The sequence below is a fragment of the Chanodichthys erythropterus genome, chromosome 11 (assembly GCF_024489055.1).
Source record: "Chanodichthys erythropterus isolate Z2021 chromosome 11, ASM2448905v1, whole genome shotgun sequence".
Taxonomy (NCBI): domain Eukaryota; kingdom Metazoa; phylum Chordata; class Actinopteri; order Cypriniformes; family Xenocyprididae; genus Chanodichthys; species Chanodichthys erythropterus.
The window spans coordinates 22926527-22949963 of record NC_090231.1 but is presented as its reverse complement, the minus strand read 5'-3'; the positions used below and the strand labels follow the sequence as shown (position 1 = coordinate 22949963).

The window sequence follows — 23437 nt, the reverse complement described above, 5'->3', positions numbered from 1 at the left end:
AGCAGGCATGTTTATGAAAGACTGTGTGTCGCCTCTGGATGTTTCTGGCCTCAGTCATCCATATTAATGAAAAAAAGAGCTGCCCTGTTCAGCAGTTCTCCTAAAGGGAATGGATTCTGGACATGGATATTCAGATTCCATACAGCCTAATGTGAAGACATAAAGTGCTTTACTGCAGATTTCAGAAAGAACATTATGTCAACCATGTAATCGCTTGGGATGAATAGGGCACAGCAATGCATACAACATGTCATTCCTTCCATGCCTTAAAGCCACCATAACTCAAGATAGTGTAATTGTAGTGTTGTTAAGATTAAAATTGCACATAAAATGTGAGTGGCAGCTTATTAGGAAATTTCCATACTTCCCAGTGGTAAACATGACATCAAGGTCATTCATGTGCAAATTTTTATCTAGGAAACTTTACTTTAATTTAGAAAGCACATAAAGACAGCACAAGTCTTCGGTTTCCTTTGTTCAGTTGTCCATTCTATGTCATGTTATACCGGTTGTTCTGTTTCCTAGTTTTTTTAGTTTTTTGTTTTATAAACTTTGATTCTGCTGCGATTAGATCCTCTTCCTCGTCTTTGCTGCAACCTGTGTGACAGAAGAACATGTCAAAATATGATATAATTATATAGCTTTAATTTTTTTTTATTTCAGTACTTCAACTTAAACTATATACTCAGTTATATTTGTGTTTTATTTTATTTCAGCTTTATTTCAATTACATTAACAATTTTTAATAGCCTGCTTTAGTAAAGGTACATTTAATTATTCCGATTTTAGCTTTACTTGCAGGCTGTACTGGATTGATATTCAGACTAATATTATAGTATCACAAAGTAGCCTGGTTTCTATAGTGTTTTTTTAAACTAAAATCTTGCTGTTGTATGGATGAACATGTCTCCTGATGATTCTCGTGATGTCTTACATGTGTAAAGAAGAAGGTCTGGAGTTCAGCATGTCATGCAGCTGTGTCAACATGACCAAAGAACCATGTAGAGCAGGGGTGTCCAAACTTGGTCTTGGAGGGCCACTGTCCTGCAGAGTTCAGCTCCAACTTACCAAAACACACCTGCCTGGAAGTTTCCTGAATGCCTAAAAACCTTGATTAGCTGGTTCAGGTGTGTTTAATTGGGGTTGGAGCTAAACTCCAAACAGGACAGTGGCCCTCCAGGAGCAGGATTGGTCACCCATGATGTAGAACAAACAAAATGTGGTTTTAATTAGCTTATATTTGCAATAGTTAGTTAACTAATGTTTCTCTCTCTCTCTCTCTCTCTCTCTCTTCACTGTGCATATTATCTATTTTCAGCACTTTCAAAATCTGTGATTAATCATGATTATTTTAATCGACTCACAGCACTTGTTTTTATGTTTAACTTACACATTTTGTTTATTGATGCACAAAGAAACATGTTACAGAGTGTCTGTTTTGTTAATCCTCAGTTTACAAAGTTAAGATTACTGTGATGGTATTCACCTGTTATAAACAGTAATTGTTGTATTTTAATCATTTTCACTGCTCGCCTGTATTTATGTGATCATGTGCCTGAGTTTAGAAGTGATTTATTTGAAATTTACCACATGCATTAAGCATTTAAGAAATTATAATATAATATAATTAGAGGTCCTCAGATTTGATTGGCTAAACGGTGTTACAAAAATGCTGATGAAAGAATACAGCCTTGTCGTACACCTATGCTAATATGAAACCATTCTGGATTACCTTGTTCTGTTCAAAAGGTTGCTTCAATCAATCCATTGATGACTTCCACACATAATCAGAGTTTTCTTTCATTCGGGTAATTCTGTTGTTGACACAAGATAGTGATCTTCTGCTGACAGGAGCATCATGCCAATCTGCTGCTGTTCAGAAGATTAGGTTGTTTGTCTTTGTTTGGTATCTCAGCTGAGACCTGTCACTATGGGTGACCCTACCAGTAGTTGTGAAGTACCAGTGGCTTAGCTCCCAGCATCACTGATGCACACAAGCCCTCACAGCATGTCAAGGTGCCTAACAACTGCACAGAAAACATTGGAAAACACGTCACTGCACAAGAAACCATTCAAAATATTCTGACAACCATGAAGCAAAGCGCTGAAAATGGTTCAGAGCTCAGGGGCTCTTCACTGATGTCCACATGGATTCGAGGAGCGAAGCTTCTGCTGGTTGTGGAGAAGCTCTCAGTTATTAGGATGTGTCCATCAGGCTGCTCCGTCTCCACCAGTGAAGGGCAGTTGAGTGTCTCCCACAGCCGCTGCTTGATCGTCAGGCCCAGCTCAAGGCTGTAGGGACAGTGCAGAGCACAGCATGTCTTCATCATGGGCTCCGCCACAGATCGATAGATGTCCTGGTAGCTCTGCACAGTGCAGCCGTGGATAGAGACAGGCTTTTTCAGCCTGACCTGATTACAGCTGCCAGCTGTGAAAGCTTACAGGGGTCTGGAATGGAAGAGACGCCCTCCACCAATCCCTTCAGGTGTGTGGGAAAAGCCCTGGTTCTTCTCATGCAACTTTACTCAATGATGATGAATCAAGAATAACTTTCCAAATTGGACACATTTATGAGATTTAGCAAATTGTACAGTTGCGAGAATAGGGCAGTTGTGTTGATTTCAAATATCAACTCACGCTGCCATACTGACATGTTAAGGCTTATTTAAATGTAAACAAAACTTGATCAACTGTATGTCATTTAGAGCTCTGTTAAATTTAACATGCTTCTCTATTACCATCATTTCATTTACACACATACAGTGGTGTGAAAAAGTACTTGCCCCCTTCCTGATTTTTTTTTTTTTTTTTTGCATGTTTGTCACACTTTAATGTTTCAGATCATCAAACAAATTTAAATATGAATCAAAGATAACACAAGTGAACGCAACATGCAGTTTTTAAATGAAGATTTTTATTATGAAGGGAAAACAAAATCCAAACCCACATGGCCCTGTGTGAAAAAATGCTTGCCCCCTACATCTAATAACTGGTTGGGCCACCCTTAGCAGCAACAACTGCAATCAAGTGTTTGCGATAACTTGCAATGAGTCTGTTACAGTGCTTTGGAGGAATTTTGGCCCACTCGTCTTTGCGGAATTGTTGTAATTCAGCCACATTGGAGGGTTTTCGAGCATGAACCGCCTTTTTAAGGTCATGCCACAGCATCTCAATAGGATTGAGGTCAGGACTTTGACTAGGCCTCTCCAAAGTCTTCATTTCGTTTTTTCTTCAGCCATTCAGAAGTGGACTTGCTGGTGTGTTTTAGATCATTGTCCTGCTGCAGAACCCAAGTTCACTCCAGCTTGAGGTCACGAACAGATGGCCAGACATTGTCCTTCAGGATTTTTTGGTAGACAGCAGAATTCATGGTTCCATTTATCATAGCAAGTCTTCCAGGTCCTGAAGCAGCAAAACAGCCCCAGACCATCACACTACCACCACCATATTTTACTGTTGGTATGATGTTCTTTTTCTGAAATGCTGTGTTACTTTTACGGCAGACGTAATGGGACACACACCTTCCAAAAAGTTCAACTTTTGTCTCGTCAGTCCACAGAGTATTTTCCCAAAAGTCTTGGGGATCATCAAGATGTTTTCTGGCCAAACTGAGATGAGCCTTTATGTTCTTTTTGCTCAGCAGCGATTTTTGTCTTGGAACTCTGCCATGCAGGCCATTTTTGCCCAGTCTCTTTCTTATGGTGGAGTCATGAACACTGACCTTAACTGAAGCAAGTGAGGCCTGCAGTTCCTTGGATGTTGTTGTGGGGTCTTTTGTGACCTCTTGGATGAGTCGTCGCTGCGCTCTTGGGGTAATTGGTCAGCCGGCCACTCCTGGGAAGGTTCACCACTGTTCCATGTTTTCGCCATTTGTGGATAATGGCTCCCACTGTGGTTCGCTGGAGACCCAAAGCTTTAGAAATGGCTTCATAACCTTTTCCAGACTGATAGATCTCAATTACTTTCTTTCTCATTTGTTGCTGAATTTCTTTGGATCTCAAAATGATGTGTAGCTTTTGAGGACCTTTTGGTCTACTTCACTTTCTCAGGCAGGTCCTATTTAAGTGATTTCTTGATTGCGAACAGGTGTGGCAGTAATCAGGCCTGGGTGTGGCTAGAGAAACTGAACTCAGGTGTGATAAACCACAGTTATGTTTTTAACACTTTTTCACACAGAGCCATGTGGGTTTGGATTTTGTTTTCCCTTCATAATAAAAACCTTCATTTAAAGACTTCATGTTTACTTGTGTTATCTTTGATTCATATTTAAATTTGTTTGATGATCTGAAACATTAAAGTGTGACAAACATGCAAAAAATAAAAAATCAGGAAGGGGGCAAGCACTTTTTCACACCAATGTATTCCTGATCTATAAATGTGCAGTGGTGTCTGTTAAGGCCAGCATCACTGTTAAGAACTGTGCTATATTAATTGTTCATGAATGAATCTCTGTGTTAAATGAATCATTCACATGAACAAATCATTCTTGCACTTGTATATTTTGTTCAATCAAGTCTCTTCCTTTTGAAGTGCACAACTGATTTGTTTTTTTTTTTCGGTGTCCACAGACTGACTAGTACATTCCATTTGCATTGGAGTGTGGCCTGTGAAGGAGCATTGCATTGGTTATGAATCTACTAAACAAACCTGTAAATAAAGTGTTTGAAATTGAAATTGAACTCAAAAACAGTATTTAATACCTGCGTCCACAAATCTTATTGGCTAATCCATAATAATGTGTAGGGCTGCAACTAACTATAATAAATTAATATCTTATTAATTTATGTAATCTGATAAAAAAAAAAAGGTGAATTTTATTTTATATTTTTTTTTATTAAAAAAACATAGTAAAGGCCTTTAAAGCAAATATAAATAGGCTATGCTGTGTTTGTGTGTTACAAGTGTGTATATTATATATATATATATATATATATATATATATATATATATATATATATATATATAGTGTATATTTAAGGACAGCCTGCATATATATATATATACACACATTCCATTTGCATATATATATATATATATAAAATATCAAATTGAAATGTTTTTGTGAAAATTTAAATTTGTGAAAGTTATTCTAACTCATTTTTTTGTGATAGCTAATTACAACTATATATTTTTATATACTTACTGAAGTGACTAAAACTTAAACTAAAATGAAAACTGAAAATAAAAAATGAAAACTGAAAATATTAAACGGGTTAGCAGGATTTCCAAACAAGGCGTCCATGATATGCTTTCAATCTGATATTTGTATAGTAAAGCTTTCAATGTCACTCTTGGGCCAGAAGTGGTAAATCACCTTGGGGTATTTCCATTTGATTAGAAAATGATTCTACCTCACGATTCCACTTGCACTGTTATGACACTGGCCATATTGTATTCATAGACTGCATTGAGCTGATCTCTTCTTCTGTACCTCATGCTTTGCACTCCAAAAATATCTTTATTGTATATACGTATATATATATTTTCATTTACTTATATACATTTGCACTTCTGGTTAGATGCTAACTGCATTTCACTGGCTCTGTACTTGTACTCTACACAACGACAGTAAAGTTGAACCTAATATAATCTACAAGATGCAGGCTGAGCCCAGCAATCCTTCATAAACAAAGCCCAGATACACCATCCTCCTCATGGGTCACAGGGAAAGTTTCGTAACAGTCATCTATATATTAGTCAGGAGAAAGGAGTGTTTAAACATTTCTGCTTCTGTGAAAACAATGTAGTAACTGAACAACGTGGCCTGGTTTCTCATTAACATTGTCCTGCTCAACAAATCAATTTAAGGACAGCCTGCAGTTATGAATTATTCACTCTACACTGGAATGTGCAAAAAAGGAAAAACATGGAAAATGTACTCCAAAAAAAAAAAAAAAAAAAGAGAGAGAGAGAAGAGGGAGGGTGCCCTCCAGTGGTTTGGGGCTTTAAAACACACTGACAGGAGTGTCCTGACTTTTCTATAACTTTTCCTAAACATTTTCCAGGGTAAACCAGGTCATTCAGTAAGTTTTAGATTCTTGGAGGCTTGGGAATGAGTAAAAATATACGTTTACGTGCCACTGATTGTGTCCTTTCCTGCGTCTAGACTCCCTGTGAGGAAAACCTAGCTATTCTCTGCAAACCACAGACAGATGTCTGCTTTTAGACCGGCCATAGAGACACAGCACTCCACCCTACAACAGGAAATAACTCTGTAATCTACTCAAACAAACAGCAGCAGCTCGCCACACTAGAGCTTAGCACTGCTGGGATATATTTAGAAAAATTATATGACATATATAAACAGTAGTTCTACAGTTACCATGAGAAAATGTAACACTTATATCTAACAATGCAGGCTGAGCGCAGAAACGGAGACATTATAATTATGCAACTATCTAAGAGCTAAACTGCTGGTTAGGACATTTATGAAAAAAAAATTGCTTGTTGTACATGTATGACAGTGAAGAGAGACATTCAGTCTGTTGTAAAAAGAGCACACATACAAAACCTCAAACAAAAACTTTGGAGATACACAATTTATTCAATGTGCCGCATCAGTTCTGGTCTTGTCAAAAAGCAACACCATCAATCAAAGTAAGTACAAACAAACTAGAGCGCCAATTTGAGGCAAACACTTTGATAAAGGAATGAACTAACAGATGGGATGATTGATCTACAGCTGAAAAGTAGCAGAGGTCTGTGACATGGCGTTATAGAGGAATGTGTTGTTGAAAGGTACAAACTGGTGCGTGATGATTTTGATGGCTTCTTGAGCCGCTGATCCTGCAACAAAAGACAGACAATGGGCCCCTTTACAACTGGCATTACCATGTTGTTTTTATCTGGATGGTTTCAGTTTGTCCAGATTAATATACCCAGCCTTCTCCTTGCCCATATCGACACGGATGATTAAATTAATAAATAAGGTGAATTTGAAATTTATTTGGAGGAATGTCACTACATAAGAAAGGATGGTATGATTAAAAATTATGAAGATGGCGGTGTGAATGCAGTCGATTTTGACATTATGAATGGTGTTTTGAAATTGAAGTGGTTAAAATCCTTTATTCAAAATAGTCACTCTTTTTGGTTTATTGTCCCCAATGCAACTGGGAGGAAAACACCTCCCTGCCAGTTAAACTTTCAACCTTTCATCAGCAAGTGCTGCTCTATTGGAAACTATTGTTTAAACATAACTTTACACCTCACAACACTCCAGTTTGGAATAACAGATATATAAAGTTTGGCAGAAAATCTGTATGAGGAATGGAAATCCAAAGGGATTTGGGCGGTTGCCCAGATAATAATGGAAATCTGTTACTGTATAGAGAATTTCCAGCTGCAGTGCTTTGTTAATATTTACAATAGAATGGTTAGAGCTATTCCAATTGTTGTAAGATTAATGGTTAGAGAAGACATTTTGTACTTGTAAGTCTCCCCAGAATTGAACAAGCTCTCCTTAGAAGGTTGTGATTTTTGTGTCAAAAATGCACAAACAGCGTCACTAGAAAATTTATTTTACATGCTTATTATCCAAACCCTATTAAACGGGATTACATGCTTAAGGATTTTTGAAAAAAAAAAAAGAAAAAATTATCTGTCTTTTCCCCTCCATCCTAAAGCTAAGGAGGTGAACTTCAAAATTTTAAATGAGATTTATCCTACCAATGATTTTTAAGATTGAAATTTAATTTTGATGTGAATTTTTGTGAAACAAATATTGAAAATTTAGAGCATGTGTTCGTTTGTTGTGATATGGTGCAACCTTTTTGGAGAGATATGCAGAAATGGTTATGGTCTAAAGAGCTTGAACTCCCTCCCCTTACTGTAAAGATAATTAGGTTTGGTATTTGTCTGGAAAACAAAGAGTTTGATTTGGTTTCTAATTTTTTGTTATGTTTTGGAAAGTTTTTCATTCATAAGTGCAGTTGGTTTAAATCTAAACCTAACTTTAGCCAGTGGATGAATGAGGTTAAACTCTTGTGTAAAACTTTAAAATTGATTAAAAACACAAAAGCCCTCAATTTTCTGATAGACACATATAAATGAATTTAAAAAGCCCCTTTTGATTTATCTAATTTATTTATTTATTTAAATTTTTCTTTTATTATTATTTTTTTTATGTTAGTTTGTTTTATTGTGATCTCTGTTTGTTACTGGCTATGCTCAACCTATGGCTGATCATATGTGTTATTCAGTGATTTGATTGTGTACATTGTTTGTAAGTGGTTACAATAAAAAAAATATATATCTGGATGGTTTCTGGATACACAATAAGACTCCTATGTAATTGGATTGAGATAGCAGTGGAAGCGTCACTTTCATAATACATTTAAGGTTGGGTTAACCAAACATTGTCAGTAATTGACCTCATTTTATGACCTTTTATGTTCACTATTTAAGAAAGATTCTGACAGTGAAGATTGCTATTTAGGATTTAGAAGCAAAATTAAATAAATGTTTAAAACGCTTTCATGCTAATGGACAAGGACAGAGACATGAGCAAGAGTTTGGGGAAAGCAACTAGAGAATCAAATGAATAATTCATGGGTTATTGTTTATGAAATCAGTTGACCAGATCATATGACCACAGTGTCTTTTTCTCACTACGACAGCGGAGAAGAAAATGCCGATATCGCTTGGTTAGAAATTCATGAATCTCATTTTCAATGAATATCATTGTCAGATAGAAATATATAGTCAGAAAATGTATACAACTTATACAGAGTTACAGATAATGATTATTATTGTTATTGTTATCTATTAGCAGTTGAATATGGATAATAAAACCACATTAGCATTTACATCTTCATCAAATGTGGTCAGAATTTGTCCTGGACCACCTACAAATGTGGTTCTACAGATCCGATCACCAAATTAACTCAAGATCAATGCATTTTTTGAATGCATTTACGCCTGGATTTTGCTATGGTTGAGTGCTATACGACAGTTGTCCGGTAATTAAAAATGAATATAATAATGCCAGTAGTAAAGACGGCCAATGAAAGAGGTCATATTTACATTTGGAATATGATCTGCCTTTATACAATAAAAACCATATAGTAGAGAGGATCCCACAGTATGCATGATGTGTATGATGAGGAGTGTTTTTGCAGGCTCCTATAAAACATAAAAACTCACCTCCCAGAAAAGCTGCGACAGTGTGTGGCTCAGCAGCTCCATAACGGCAGCTGGAAGATATGAAAATAACATTTACACTGTTACCATTTGATTATAAACAGAGGGACCAGGAAAACTCAGTTAGATAGGAGACGTACGTCAGACAGACTGATGAATAGGAATCTCACTAGAGAGGCCAATCTACTTTGAGTGTAACTAAAATGAGCCAATGCATATTGGCATGCATTCATATTCATCAGCTGCTGTGCCACACAGCGCGGGTATTTAATGAGTAGCAGGTGCGTTGCAGCTTCAGGTTCACTACCTGGTCACTGAAGGGAGAGGTAGGAACCTTGGACACATAGCCAGGGGTCTCAGTACCACGTGGCTGTCACCCGGCCTGAACCCTAAGCACGATTCATCGACCAAAAATGCCTGCAGGTCCCCTACCCTCTTGATAGAGGCCAATGCAACCAGCAGCAAAGTCTTCATAGACAGAATCTTTAAGTCTGCTGACCGCAAGGGCATAAAGGGAGCATTCTGGAATGCTCGAAGCACCAGAGCAAGGTCCCAAGAGGGTATGGAGGGGGGTCAAGGAGGATTTAACAGTCTTGCCCCCCTAAGAAACCTGACGACCAAGTTGTGCTTATCAATAGACTTGCCATCAATGTGGACATGGTATGCAGATATTGTGGCAGCATGAACTTTGAGGGTGGAGGAAGACAGCCTACGCTCCAACCCTTGCTGCAGGAAGGAAAGCACGACTGAATCAAACATCTTCGGGGGTCTTCTCGGCGAGAAGAGAACCACTCGACGAACAGGTTCCACTTCAAGGTGTAAGCACATCTCATAGACGGTGTACGTGCTGAAGTGATGGTGTTAAGTACCTCAAGGGGTAAGTCACCTAGAACCTCCACATCCCGTCCAGGACCAGACATGGGGTTTCCAGAGGTCTGAACATGGGTGCCAAATAGTGCCCCATCTCAGAGAAAAGTGCCAGGGAGGGGCTGTCACGAGGAGTGCGAGTTCCGGGAGCCAGGTCTGGTTGGGCCAATAGGGCACAACTAGCAGGACCTGCTCCTCGTCCTCCCTGACTTTGCACAAGGTCTGTGCAAGTAGGCTCACTGGGGGAAACGCATATTTGCGAAGTCCCCGGGGCCAGGGCCAGCTGTGTCTCAGTGCATCTGTACTGAGTGTTCCCTCGGACAGGGAGTAAAACAGCTGGCAGTGAGAGGTTTCTGGTGAGGCAAACAGGTCTACCTGAACCTCTCCAAACTCTCTCCAAATCAGCTGGACTTGTTGCCACTATCCCGGCAGCGCAGGTCTTGAGAGCTCGTCAACAACACAGTTGAGCACACCAGGAACATGAATGGCGTGAAGCACCTCAGATACTTCTGACTCCAAAGGAGGAGATGGCAGGCAAGTTGCGACATGTGACGGGAGCGTAGACCACCTTGACGGTTGATGAGGCAGTTGACGTTTCAATGTAGTTGGGGACCGTCCACACCCTTGACAGCGTCACCCTCATTTCCAGAGCATAACAGCTCTCTCTCTCCGATGCAGCAATCGACATCTGACCCTCAGCTGGAGCCCTTAATGAAATGCTAGGTTCCCCTTTGAGAAGGACCAGCAATCCAATCCAGAAGCTGCAGAGCTTGGTTGCCTGAAGGAGAACCCTCAACCTCAAGTCACCCAAGCTATTTCACCAAAGTAGACCTCTTCTGGTGCAACAGAGAGGGCGCTACAATGGAGAATAGGCAAGGAGACGCACATCTAGAGCGGCGAGAGAGCACTGGGTTGTTGTGACAACTCGCACTGCAGCCCGACGGCACACGACACGCAGAGGAACGAGAGGTTTGCTCTCACCGATCTCCGCGAGTGTTAGGCAGAGTCGCGACTGGCGTTTCAACATGAGCATGTTCTCGTACGAAAACATGAACCACCCACGAACATCGTTTCATCATGCTATGCCCAGACATGTGAAACAGTGATCGTGGTCATCAGTGAGGACAGGAAACAACCGCATCCAGAAACACACAACTAGAATGTCATCTTTAAAAAGACGCAAGCTCTACTTGTGGAAGCTCTTTTAGGGACTTTACTCTTTTAAAATAGCTGAAGCAGGCAGGGGAACAGCCGCTGCGACACAGACAGGGATTGTGTGCAGCCTGTCGTGTGCTCTCCTCTCTTTAAAGGCGCTCACTATTACCAGCCGTAAAAATGGCTTTTCATCACTCAAAAGCACACCGTACCGGCCGTGAGAACAGCCTACTGACGCTGCTGTCAAAACAGCTATTTGCTCAATAATGGCAAATGAAACACAATAATAATAAACAGAAAATAAAATGAGGACCCCGCTGCTGTGCTGTACGCCCACACTCGAAAAAAACAGAAGTTCAACCAAGAAGCTTGACTCGTTTTCTAGCAGACGCTTGCAGAGAACAGGAACAAACACCATTCGGCTCGGAAGAAAAAAAATTGAAGATGCAATACACCTGCTACTCGTTAAATACCCACGCTGCATGGCAGAGCAGCTGATGCATATGAGTGCATGTCAATATGCATTAGCTCGTTTTAGTTACACTCGAACTAGCGAGATTCCTATTCGTCGGTCAGTCCGACGTACGTCGAACGTGACCGACTGAATGGGAACCAAATTATCAATATTACAAAACAAATTTTTATATAAATATTTAGTTTGTACTGCTTTAAACCACAGGGGCTTAACTCTGAGCTTAAACTTACAACTCATGGATGTAGTCATCTTTCACATTGACGTTCAGACCATACTCCTGTAGAAGACTGTTTACACACAGCTTGAGTTTGTTAATGTCTTCCTCCACCTGGTAATTGTAGACACCTGAAAAAAATATTACACCCTATATTATCAGAGTGACAGAGTTCATATATATATATATAGTTCAAGTTTGGGGTCGATTTTAATGTTTTGGAAAGACGTCTCTTATGCTCACCCTGCTGGATTTATTTGATCAAAAAAACAGTAAAAATATTTACATATTTAATATACATTTAATATTTAATATACAGTAATAATAATTACAATTTAAAATAACTTTTCTCTATTTTAATATATTTTAAAAGGTAATTTATTCCTGTGATGAAAAAGATAACATTTCTTATAAATGTTTTTACTGTTACTTTTGATCAATTTAAAGGATTTAAAATTTTCCTGATGATTTACTCACCCTCATGTCAACCAAGATGTCCATGTCCTTCTTTCTTCTTTCGAAAAGAAATTAAGGCTTTTGATGAAAACATTCCAGGATTATTCTCCTTATACTGGTCTTCAATGGACTCTACTGCTGAATGTCAGTTTCAGTGCAGCTTCAACTTACGGAACGAACACGGCGCCAGTTCCGTTTTTTTCCGTAAGTAGAATAGTGAAGGCGTAGGACATACAGCGTAAGCTTTTTGAAGAATACGGAAAGCTGAAGCACTTGCAAGGACTTGCAAGGCGATCATTGTGTTTATAAAGCATTTACAGTTGTATTTTTTTAGAAAATGGCCAATCGTTTTGCTAGATAAGATGCTTATTCCTCATCTGGTATCGTTTAAAGCCCTTTGAAGCTGCACTGAAACTGGAATTGAAATTCTGCTGCACTGAAATTTGGACCTTCAACAGTGGAGTCCACTGAAGTCCAGTAAAAGGAGAAAAAACCTGGAACGTTTTCATCAAAAACCTTAAATTCTTTGCGACTGAAGAAAGAAAGACATGAACATCTTGGATGACATGGGGGTGAGTAAATTATCATTTAGAAGTGAACTAATCCTTAATGCAGCCTTTCTGAATAACAGTAAAACTTTCTTATGGTACCATAGTACCATGTCCCAAAAAAAAGTTGAGTTTATCATACAAAAATGCTTACGGATTTAAACAATGAGGGATTTCTTAAATTTTTTTTTTTTTTGTTGTTGCCCATTTTGATAATTCTTCTGACCTGGGTAACGGGAGTGTTGCTGATAGAAGCGATCGACTGAGCGGAGCATGAGGTACAGAACCATCTCACTGTCTGTGCTGTCCATACAGGATGCTACAGAAACAGAAACAACTGCTTAAATACACACAGCAACACCCAAGAATGGATGTACACAACAATGAACCATCATATTCTGTTAGTAAATCCATCTAAACAATCCTGTACAGTGACCATAACATTTACAAAACTGAAATAAACCATAGGCAGGCAAAGAACTAGCCCCCTAGCTCCATAATAGTACGCCAATATATATTAAACGCTCATTATGGTTTAGTATTTTCCTCAGTATACATTTAAGTAATTAAAGGGGTTATGAACTGCATTTTTTATTATTTCATAGTGTTTCCTGAGGTGAACTTATAATGTTAGTATGAGTTTTTCCATCAAAAATTGTTATAATTTAGAAATAAAAGGCTATTTTTCTACCCTGATTTTAGCCCTCTGGTCTGAATGCTATGTTTTAGGGGCGTGTCTTCTGTGAGACTTCAGTGTAAACACCCACTGCTGTGATTTGCTGACATCTTTGCATATGAAATAAGTCTTACATGTGGAACTGGTGGTACAGTAAAGGATTGAACCCCCACTGTGAAAACTTTACCACCGTTTTACTATTAGGGCCTACAGCTGTCACGTTTAACTAATTATGAAAAGTGTTGATTATAGCACTATATTTAGGTTTACTCCCGTCGCATAAAAGCTTGCAGCAATGAGCATTGTAGCCGATGACAGCCAGCCTGTTGTTTTGATGGCAGTGGTCATATCATAGCATGTCAATTCTGCACTCCCACAAATGCTTCTATCATTATTAACATTGCAAACAAAATAAAGTTAGAGATTCATAATGGCAATTTTGGCAAGAGTCCAGATAAACTCATGCTATGTGATCGGCAGCTTCAGCCTTTATAAAGAGAGTGTTCTTTGATCACTTTCTGTATATAATTTAATCACAATTTAAAAACGCGAAAATACCCAGTACATATCAAGCGATCTGTAATAACAGACAAAGCAAAAGTGCACACGTAATAAAAAACATTACTCACACTTGTGCACAGCATCGTCTTTTAATTTCAATCTTGCTCAAAATGCCTTGTTTGTAAACGACTCTGCGTCTCTTACTGACACGGTCTGGAACTTCATTAAAAAAAAAAATGCTGGGATCAGAAAGAAGCCAATGCAAAGACTGTGTTTTTTCACAAGCGTCTTGTCTTTGGAGCCACCTTTATCGTTTGGTTTCTGTGTAGACCTACATTTGCCTCTCTCGTTATTTACCTACTATGCGTGAATTGGTGGGTGGGGCTAAACAGGCAGTGATGCAGAAGCAGACGTTTTTCTTCTTCTGCGGAGGCGGTGCTTAGCCACGCTATTAAGTCATAAAGTGCACATTCCAGAACCTGTCATTTTGGCAGACTGGCTTCAATATAAGCTGTTTTTAGACTAACAAGAAAGTTTTGATCTCTGAAACTTACTGGATGTTTTTATAGTACAATGATCTATCATATGTCAAAAGATTAAGGAAATTTTGATTTCTCAGTTCATGACCCCTTCAAATTAATACAAACATTGCGATTAATTGACTAATGGTTTAAATGAACAAATAATTAGTTGACTAGGGGGCAGCCCTACAGAAAACCGTAGAGAAAACATACTGATTTCATCCTTATTGAAAGTGTCCACACTGTATTCTTCAGCCAGAGATCTGCAGCGCACCACTCTGAGGAAAGCTGCGTTCTTACCTGTGGGACACAAAACACCAAACAACATAGGCATTGCCCAAGAAAGGATTAGTTCACCTTAAAATGAAAATGCACTTTCTTGAGCTTAAAACTCATCGCCCCCGTTTACTGCCATTATAAAGTTTGGAAATGTCAGGACATTATTTAATATAACTCTGATTGTGTTCATCAGAAAGAACAAAGTCATATACACCTAGGATGGCTTGAGGGTGAGTAAATCTCAGGGTAATTTTCATTTTAAAGTGAACTAATCATTTAATAATATGTGAAGAAAGCTTCTTGTTACCATTCCAATTGGTGGGAAAAATAAAGCATTTAAAAACATAAATAAATAAAAAAGTGATTAATAAAACAATACAGTATATCGTCAGCACAAAATTCATGATCGTGACAGGCCTACTTCAGTCATATCACTGTTGAGCTGGAGAAAGTTATTTGCCATCCAGCCTTTAATGTTGGAATATCTAGTTTCATAACAATACCTAAAAACAGAAAACATTCTCATCTGAGAGCAGATTATGGAAATATGCATTCTGTACTCACAGAAGAGTTTGATTTCCTGTTCAGAGATGCTTTCTGGAGTCTTTGAAATAAACAGATAGTTCAGCTCATTAGTGTTAATGTGTAAATACAATTAGATAAACAGCAGTTATTACACAAATGTATACTGATTATGTGAATACCTTGCCAACTGATTGTAGAAGCGTTTCAACATGTTTGGACACAACTACTGCGTCCTTCATTGCTTTGTCTCTGTAGCTGAAATTGAAAGTGTCAAACAAATACCAGTTTACCAAAAACACAGTAAGCAGGAATTATCTGAAGCCAACTGATCATTTTTGCTCTGATATAGCAATCACCTGACCAGTATCAACTGTTTGTCAATTTACAATAGCAGGCAAATTTCACAAACACATTACTACTAATAAGAAGCTTCCTGACTCACTGTGATTTGAAAGCTGAATACTTACACGTTTTGTAACTTGATGAATTTGTCTGAATCAGCAATCATGTCTGGGATGGTTCCTCGCACAGGGAGGTTTCCGTTCCCCTCGTTCCGAACAAAGTCCCGCACTCCATGTGCCATCACCCAGAAGGATGCGCTCTATCATAAGACAAATTAAAGCTTTTGGTCATGCATAAACTGATATTATTGAAAATCATACATAACACAGATTGATGTTTTTTCACCAGGAGAGAGAAATATATTTACTCTTTAAATTTGGAAACCTGCAGCAGTTTTTGGCAGCATGTGACTATGTATTTTCAGAAAGGGGCACATAAAAAAAGTGATAAAAATAAATTTTTCTACATGTCAGAAGAAAATGTATCCACATAATTATCTTATTTTTCTACCAGAATTAAGTTAATTTCTGTGAATGCATGAGATCTCTGAATTAATTTAGCCACTATTGGTAAATAAGCAGAAGAATAACAAATTGTAAAACTGTGTGATGTTCAACCATATACATATGCAGAATTTTCAGATCGATTTGAGCTTCAAATGCATTTAAATATTTGAACTTTTGCAGCTAGACCGTATGCAACCACCTAACCAGATGTGATGTACTCTAATCAAAACTATGAGCACAAGGTGAGAATTACCAATATTTTTTGCACTAAAACATTAGGCTATTTTTTTAAATGGTTAGTTCATCCAAAAATGAAAATTCTGTCATTAATGACTCACCCTCATGTCGTTCCACACCCGTAAGACCTCAATATTTTTGATGAAATCTGAGAGGTATATGACTCGTTCATAGACAGCAATATAATCAACACTTAAAAGGTCCAGAAAGGTACTAAAGACATCATTAGAAAAAGTTGACGTGACTGCAGTGTTTCAACCTTAATTTCATGAAGTGACGAGAATACTTTTTGTGTGCTAAAACAAAACCAAAATAACGACTTTATTCAACAATATCTTCTCTTCTGTGTCATTCTCTTTATGAAGATGAACGAAGGTCTTACGGGTGTGAATTGACATGAGGGTGAGTAATAAATGTCAAATTTCATTTTTGGGTGAACTAACCCTTTAAAAACAATTTCTGTAAAATGGGCAGTAATTAATAATTATGTCTGGAATATTTATTTTATAATTATTACATTAGAAATCCAACTTTGTATTCCTTTCAAATAATATTGGTGGTCATTTATTTTGTATGGATATATTCATGCATTCATTATTCATTCATTTTACCATAGTGAATCAGGGGAAGGTAACAGCTGCTTCGTTTGAAAGTTCTGATTACCACTAGGAGTGAAATGCAGCAATCATATGCGAATGCTGGAGAAAGGCGGCTTAAGGCCTCAATATACTTCAAACAAAATCGAAGAACAAACTGATGTGGTGTCATTTCAAACAAAATCTGGCCAAAACTAAGTTTGATTAGAATTTGTTTTGGGAGTTCAAAGCGGCTTGCCAAAGTGCACCCTCAGGACAAGTTTGCTTCAGCTGCAAAACACCTTCGTACTACCATTGGTCTGTGACGGTAACGTAATAGGAGGTGTCGGCTAAGGCTCCGCCTTCTTTCACGTGGAACTCTACTCTGACTCATTTCATCTGTTGAGTCCGTCGTGGTAAGACCTCCATGGGTGAAAACATGAAAACACTGGATAGCAGCTTTATTGTGGAAAATTAAGTTGTGCTTCTGATGAAATGAGGCACTGACAGTGTTTTTCATGTTTGATACTGTAAAGCTGCTTGCTTTTAAGCAGTCTATTGAATAAAATGCCATATAAATAAACGTGACAAGACTTTACTGGAGTGCTACTTTGCAGAGCTCGTGCTAACATACCCATGTTGTTATGATCAGATGCTTTTCTTATGCTTTCTATAAAAAATGCTTGCAGTTTTCTCATTTTTGTTACAGAGAGGAAAGCAAGCAGCACATATTTACATATTCATCTAAACGCCACACTCAGCAGTCACTGCTCACGTATTTCGAAACTTCGTTTTATATTGGGCCTTTAGGAGTAGTTTTGCATATCCCTACTAACCTGTGAGGTAATGTTTTCACACTGTTCGGCATTAAAAATGTCCTCCGTTGCACTGGAGACCTACCACAGTTGGACAAAGATCAATACAAATCAGATGTAAGGAACACAAACTCTAACTACAGCTCTTCAAATGTGAGGAGCTCTACCTTGGTGGGGTTCAGAGCAGTGTTCACATTCTTGATTGCCTCCTCAAAGTTCTCTTCATCTTCAGGTGTTCCGTTCTCATTCTTTAGAATTCCTGAGAAAACACAGAAATTAAGGAAAACCCACAACAAATGAGACCTGAGCTGAAAGAAAAATATTGAAATGATAACATGGCAAATCTCTGCTATGACAAATTAAATTACCTTCTCTAATGAGTTGTCTAAAAGCTTCCTTCTCCTTATAATTCTTCGGTAACTGAGAGTTGTGCTGGATAAAAATAAGGAAATAAATAAATACGTTTTTGAGAAGGTCTGATATTTTGGATGTCTCATGGTAAAAAAGCTTATATTTATAATTTTATAAAATTACCTCACTATACCACTTTTCCAAGTATTTGGCAACCACAATGATCCATGGCGTATGACTGTGATCCTAAAACAAAATTTACACGCAAACCTTAAAAAGTCGGTCACATACAATAAAAAGACAACATTCTGTCATCATCTTTAATCTGACCTTCTTCTCCATGTTGTCCAGGTCATAGGACTCTATGTGGTGTTTGAGCTCTGTGAACGGCTGGTCTAGTCTCAGGTCCTCTAGGGCATTATCTGGATGAGACTCAACCACTAAAGTGAGAGAAACAGACAGACCCTTTTAACATAATTATTGATAAATGTTAGGGATGTGCAAAATTACTTTAAATAAATTTATGTTTTTATTGCCAATCAATTAGTCTATTACCTGTGTGCTCCTTCACAATCAGCCTCATGTAACCAATGAGTCCATATGTTCTACATACAAGGAAGGGCACACCAGCCTCCCATAACACAGCGGCCAGCCTCAAACATGTGCTGTCAAAATAAATAACATGTTAGTTTAAGCTGATCTGAAAAACAAGCATCTACAACCCCTTAAATTTGAGCATAATGTCTCTTTTATTTAACAAGCCTGTTTGATAATGCATTTAAAAGAAGCGCCTGAAAATAATAAAGGAACAATATATTCAGATTTGCGTTTAGGTGGTAATACCTTTCTGGAAGCTGGACGCCCATTACCAGACTAAATCTGTGAAAAAACTCAGGGTCGTTGTCCAAAAGCGTATCGGGACTCTGAAGACCAAAAAAATAGATAAAAAAATGAAAAGACACACAACCTCTCAAAGTTTTGGACACACTTGCCTGACTTTATGTGACTCACGATCTTAAATCCCTTTTAATATAAAAGCTTATGATTAAATGCTCGCAATTAGTTTCATTAAAAAAAAAAAAATCACCTACGTACACTACTGCTCAAACCATTTGGAATCAATATGTTTTTAAATTTTATTGAAAGAAAACTCTTATGCTTACCAAGTTATTTATTTGACCATAAATACAATAAAACACTGATATTTTAAAATAGAACAGCATTTATTAAACATTTTGTAACATTATAAATGTTTTACTTTCACTTTTTATAATTTTAATGCAACCTAGCTTGTTTTAAGTATTCATTTCTGGCACAAAGTATTAACTTCTGAATAAAAGTATAAAATCTTATTGACCCCAAACCATAATCTTGGGAAAGGTTGGAAACCTTGAACAATTTAAAATAAAGTTGTTTTGATTTGTTTAACATTTCAGTCACAATTATTATACTTTCAGTTTCATAGTTTTGAGCAAGTGTGTCCAAACTTTTAATTGGTTGTGTATAGCAGATACTAGACCATTAAATTACACACCATAATACTGACAGTTGACTGCTCGATTGACTCTTTATAGTTTAATGCCATGCCAGCTACCACGGCTATATAAAGTTTTCTTTGATAAAACAAATATCTAAAATTAAATATGGTTTAATACTGATAGCAAAACCACAATACATTTTATAACACTGACCTCTTCGACAAAGTTTCCAGACACATCACTGTTGAGCTCCTGCAGCAGTTCAGTAGCAGCCTGAGCCCTGTTCTGCAAAATAAGCACAACATCATTCAGAATATGTCACACAAGGTTTGGAAAGTATTCTTTTAATTCACACACACCATCCCACACCTGTCTGCTTACCTTCCCAATACTGCTGTTGCTGAGAAAAAAGCTGCGGAAAAGATCAAAGCGTGACCATGTCTGCAGAAGCAATCTGCTACATTTATCCACATATAACACTGTATTTCTTAAGCTTAAAATCTAGATTATCATGAAACCAAGAGAATGATTATGAAGCCAATAAATTTACTTGTTGCCAACATCCTCCCCTGACACTTTGTGTCCATCAACTATGGTAAATGCACCGATTCCTAGGAAAAAGAGCAGAAAATATCATGTAAACACAATGATTCATACAGATTCTCAGTGCACAATGAGAAACACTGATACCTGGCAGCACAAGGTTCTTGAGTATTTCAGTGCCGGATGCAGTGGCATTGATGAGACACACATGGGCATTTTCAAGTGCTTCCTGTCCATGGTCCCCCCACAACCTGACACAAACATAAAACAACCACTCAATGACCAGTGTATAAGTATATAGCTATAATAACAATCTGGGAAATGCATGCATCTAATGGTTTCTGATCAGCTAGGTTATTATCAGGCTATGGAGTTAGACTGATTATGATGTTGCTGTAGTGTATTAAATTAAAGCATGATACATCTGACATGATATTAAAGCTCTTGCCATGACCCATGGGCCTCTATGTATGTCAACGTTAGTACGAAAGGCTAAACTAATGCCGAAAAAAGAATCACTGTGCATGCATGCTGTATTATTCTGTGGTTTAAAAAACAGACTGATATATACCTGAGCTGCCGATCATACTTCTGCTCTTTGATCGTTTTGAGGGCTGTCATGGTCCTCTGTCTCTGTCTGTGACGGACTGATTCTACCGGCACGCCACTGTTTCACTATCTTGAGATCGTCATTCGCAGATTCGATGCAGACAGACATGTTCTTCTTTTGTTTGACCAGGAGGTGGAGCTATTGCGCCGTTTGAAAAAGAGAATGATATGGCAGCTCTTTTAATTTTCGTCCCTTTTGGAAACTTCTAACATTAAGTGTTTTTCCCTTCTTTCCTCATAAGAATTTGTGCATAACTATGTGAAAAGACCTGCAGGACTTCAGAGTAGGCCTAACCTATCAGTGTTTTACAAAATGAGGCTTGTCTTCATTCTAATCGTTGATGAATGACTGATTGACAAAAAGTGTCTCAATTTATGTGAATTCACTCAAATGCTGACATTCGGGTAAATCACACCACATCCTTTTTTCCAATTATTTTTTTTTATATCAATTTGACGTCCACACACTGATGTCCAATTGATGTCAAAAAAAAAAGCATCAAACCCACTGAGCAAAGGGACGTCCAAAAGACGTCATTTCGACGTCTTTGTCGGACGTTGAAAAGACGTCCCCAGAAGAGCCAGAATGAAAGTTTTTATGACGTCTTTTTTCGACGTCGTTTGGACGTCTTTTTTCGACGTCGTTTGGACGTCATTGTTGCACGTTGAACAGACGTCCCATGAGGAGCCAGAATGAAAGTTTTTATGACGTCTTTTTACGACGTCGTTTGCACGTCCAATATTGACATTTATAGGATGTCTCAAGAAGGTTAAAATTTAGTTAAAATGTGTTACAAAATCAGCTGCAGACTCACTTTAGACATCATTTATACTGCTTCTGCGTCAAATAAACACTTTACACTTTGCATTCAATTAAAACATTTATTTCAACGTAAAGTCCATATGTGATTGTATATGTGTATACCCAGAAATAACAAAAACATATAATAGTGGGTTAAAAAAACATATTTTACGAGCAATTCCATGCAAATATCAATCTTACTGAACCATTTTTTGTGCATTTAGTTCTGTATTTTACAGCTGTGTTTTAATAGAAATTTGAAGGAAATCGCTATTATCCACCACATATGAGGGGTACACTTAGCAAAATTACATCTTTATCCAATATTGCATTTTTAGATAAATATTTGTACCTTAATTATATAATAAATTAATGATGTTTTTTTTTATTTATTTTTTTTATGACAGCTATTACATCATCTTGATCAATAACACATATGATCAACAACGAAATAGATGTGTCGGTCAGTTAGATCATTTTAAAACTTAAATAGCCACAACTTATAGGTTGCAAGTGCGTCTGTTTCTGATATGAAGATTTATTTTAATATGGATCGCACACTTTAACGTTGACCTAGATAAATGTGCACGTTTTTATGCTAAGTATTAATGCACTTACATGACATGGAGGCACCGGCGAGATCACTTGCATTCCTTACATTTCCCCGACACAATAATTATTAGGCTATTTTTGTCAGTGATTTGCAGCAAGCTTTCTGCATGCGCTTGAGCACGTATTAAATTATGCCTATATATATCAAAGGCTCATTATGGTTTATTATATTAATGTAATATATAGTCGACTAGAAAAATTTTATAGTCAAATAAATTCCGCTTTCAAAACCATCACGTCTGTAACACTGATCTTTCCTAAATGCGAAAACGCAAATCAAAATAAAATAGATATGTTATGTTCTGTGAAGAGTCAATCAATCTCCATTTGGTAGATACTGTTGCTAAGTAAAAAAAATATGTTGTCCGTTTTTTTGTCATGTCCGCAAAGCAAGTGCATTTCCCTCATCTAAAATATAAAACACATTTATAGGTTGAAATTTTTCTGATGTCTAGACTCTATTTTCAGGGGTTTAGAAAAATATAAACAGATGATTCAATATATTGGTAATGAATACATTCTATAAATATTTATGTTTCAAGTTATGCCTGCAAATGTCACATCCATAATGCTGGAATTGCTCGTACATAACATTTAGAAACAACATAAATAACAAACAACAATCCATAACATTCTTATGAAGTCTTTTTAAAAATATTATTGTGTGTGTCCCACTCCTTCCTTTCTTGTTGTGCATGAAGGTGCTCAGAAGCATGTTTTTTATCATCTCCTCTCAGTTGCATCTTGACTCCATTTCATTACTGCGTCTGTATAGGATTGGAAAGACAGAAATTATAAATATGCAAAAACAGACTGTTGTCATACACCAAGTACACATATATTAATTATATATTATTATATATATTATAAGAAAATGGCAAGGTTTGAAATCACTTCATAAATTCATAGCTTTTGCAGCACTGCACCAACTGTACTCTATTTTCCTTTGCCTTATGATTTTTATTTACAATAATGACATCCGATGTACAGAAGCCAATGGCACGTCTTAGTGGCACATCCAGTCTGTATTGGCAGTGTCAGTGGCTATTAGGGGTGTAATGGTTAGAATTGCTCACGGTTCAGTTTGTATCATGGTTTCAGTACAGTTCTGTATGTGCTATTCAGGGAAAAAAGGATTACCATCACATAAAAATAAAGAAAATAAGAACAAAGAATCTACAATCTACTGCAAGCAACAGCACAAATAAA

General features: G+C 37.4%; 1 protein-coding gene across 1 annotated transcript; it reads right to left on the bottom strand.

Moving 5' to 3' along the window:
• Window positions 1-6505: 6505 nt before the first annotated feature.
• On the bottom strand, window positions 6506-20956 carry nae1 (nedd8 activating enzyme E1 subunit 1). Its single transcript, XM_067400603.1, has 20 exons — window positions 20777-20956; window positions 20353-20456; window positions 20213-20273; window positions 20044-20074; window positions 19876-19947; window positions 19028-19107; window positions 18740-18849; window positions 18515-18624; window positions 18368-18430; window positions 18202-18265; window positions 18001-18092; window positions 17855-17914; window positions 15826-15959; window positions 15538-15613; window positions 15398-15437; window positions 14768-14854; window positions 13083-13175; window positions 11869-11983; window positions 9145-9194; window positions 6506-6786 (listed from the first exon to the last, which is right to left on the bottom strand). The coding sequence occupies exons 1-20, from the start codon at window positions 20824-20826 to the stop codon at window positions 6677-6679; spliced, it is 1602 nt and encodes a 533-aa protein (XP_067256704.1). The 5' UTR covers window positions 20827-20956; the 3' UTR covers window positions 6506-6676.
• Window positions 20957-23437: the final 2481 nt, after the last annotated feature.

Excerpts from the sequence above, each read along its gene's own strand:
- nae1 (XM_067400603.1), bottom strand. The coding sequence starts at position 20,826 with ATGACAGCCCTCAAAACGATCAAAGAGCAGAAGTATGATCGGCAGCTC. Across the intron at positions 20,274-20,352 it reads CAAGAACCTTGTGCTGCCAG|GAATCGGTGCATTTACCATA; the intron begins GTATCAGTGTTT and ends TCTTTTTCCTAG. Across the intron at positions 18,093-18,201 it reads TAGACAACTCATTAGAGAAG|GAATTCTAAAGAATGAGAAC; the intron begins GTAATTTAATTT and ends GTGTTTTCTCAG.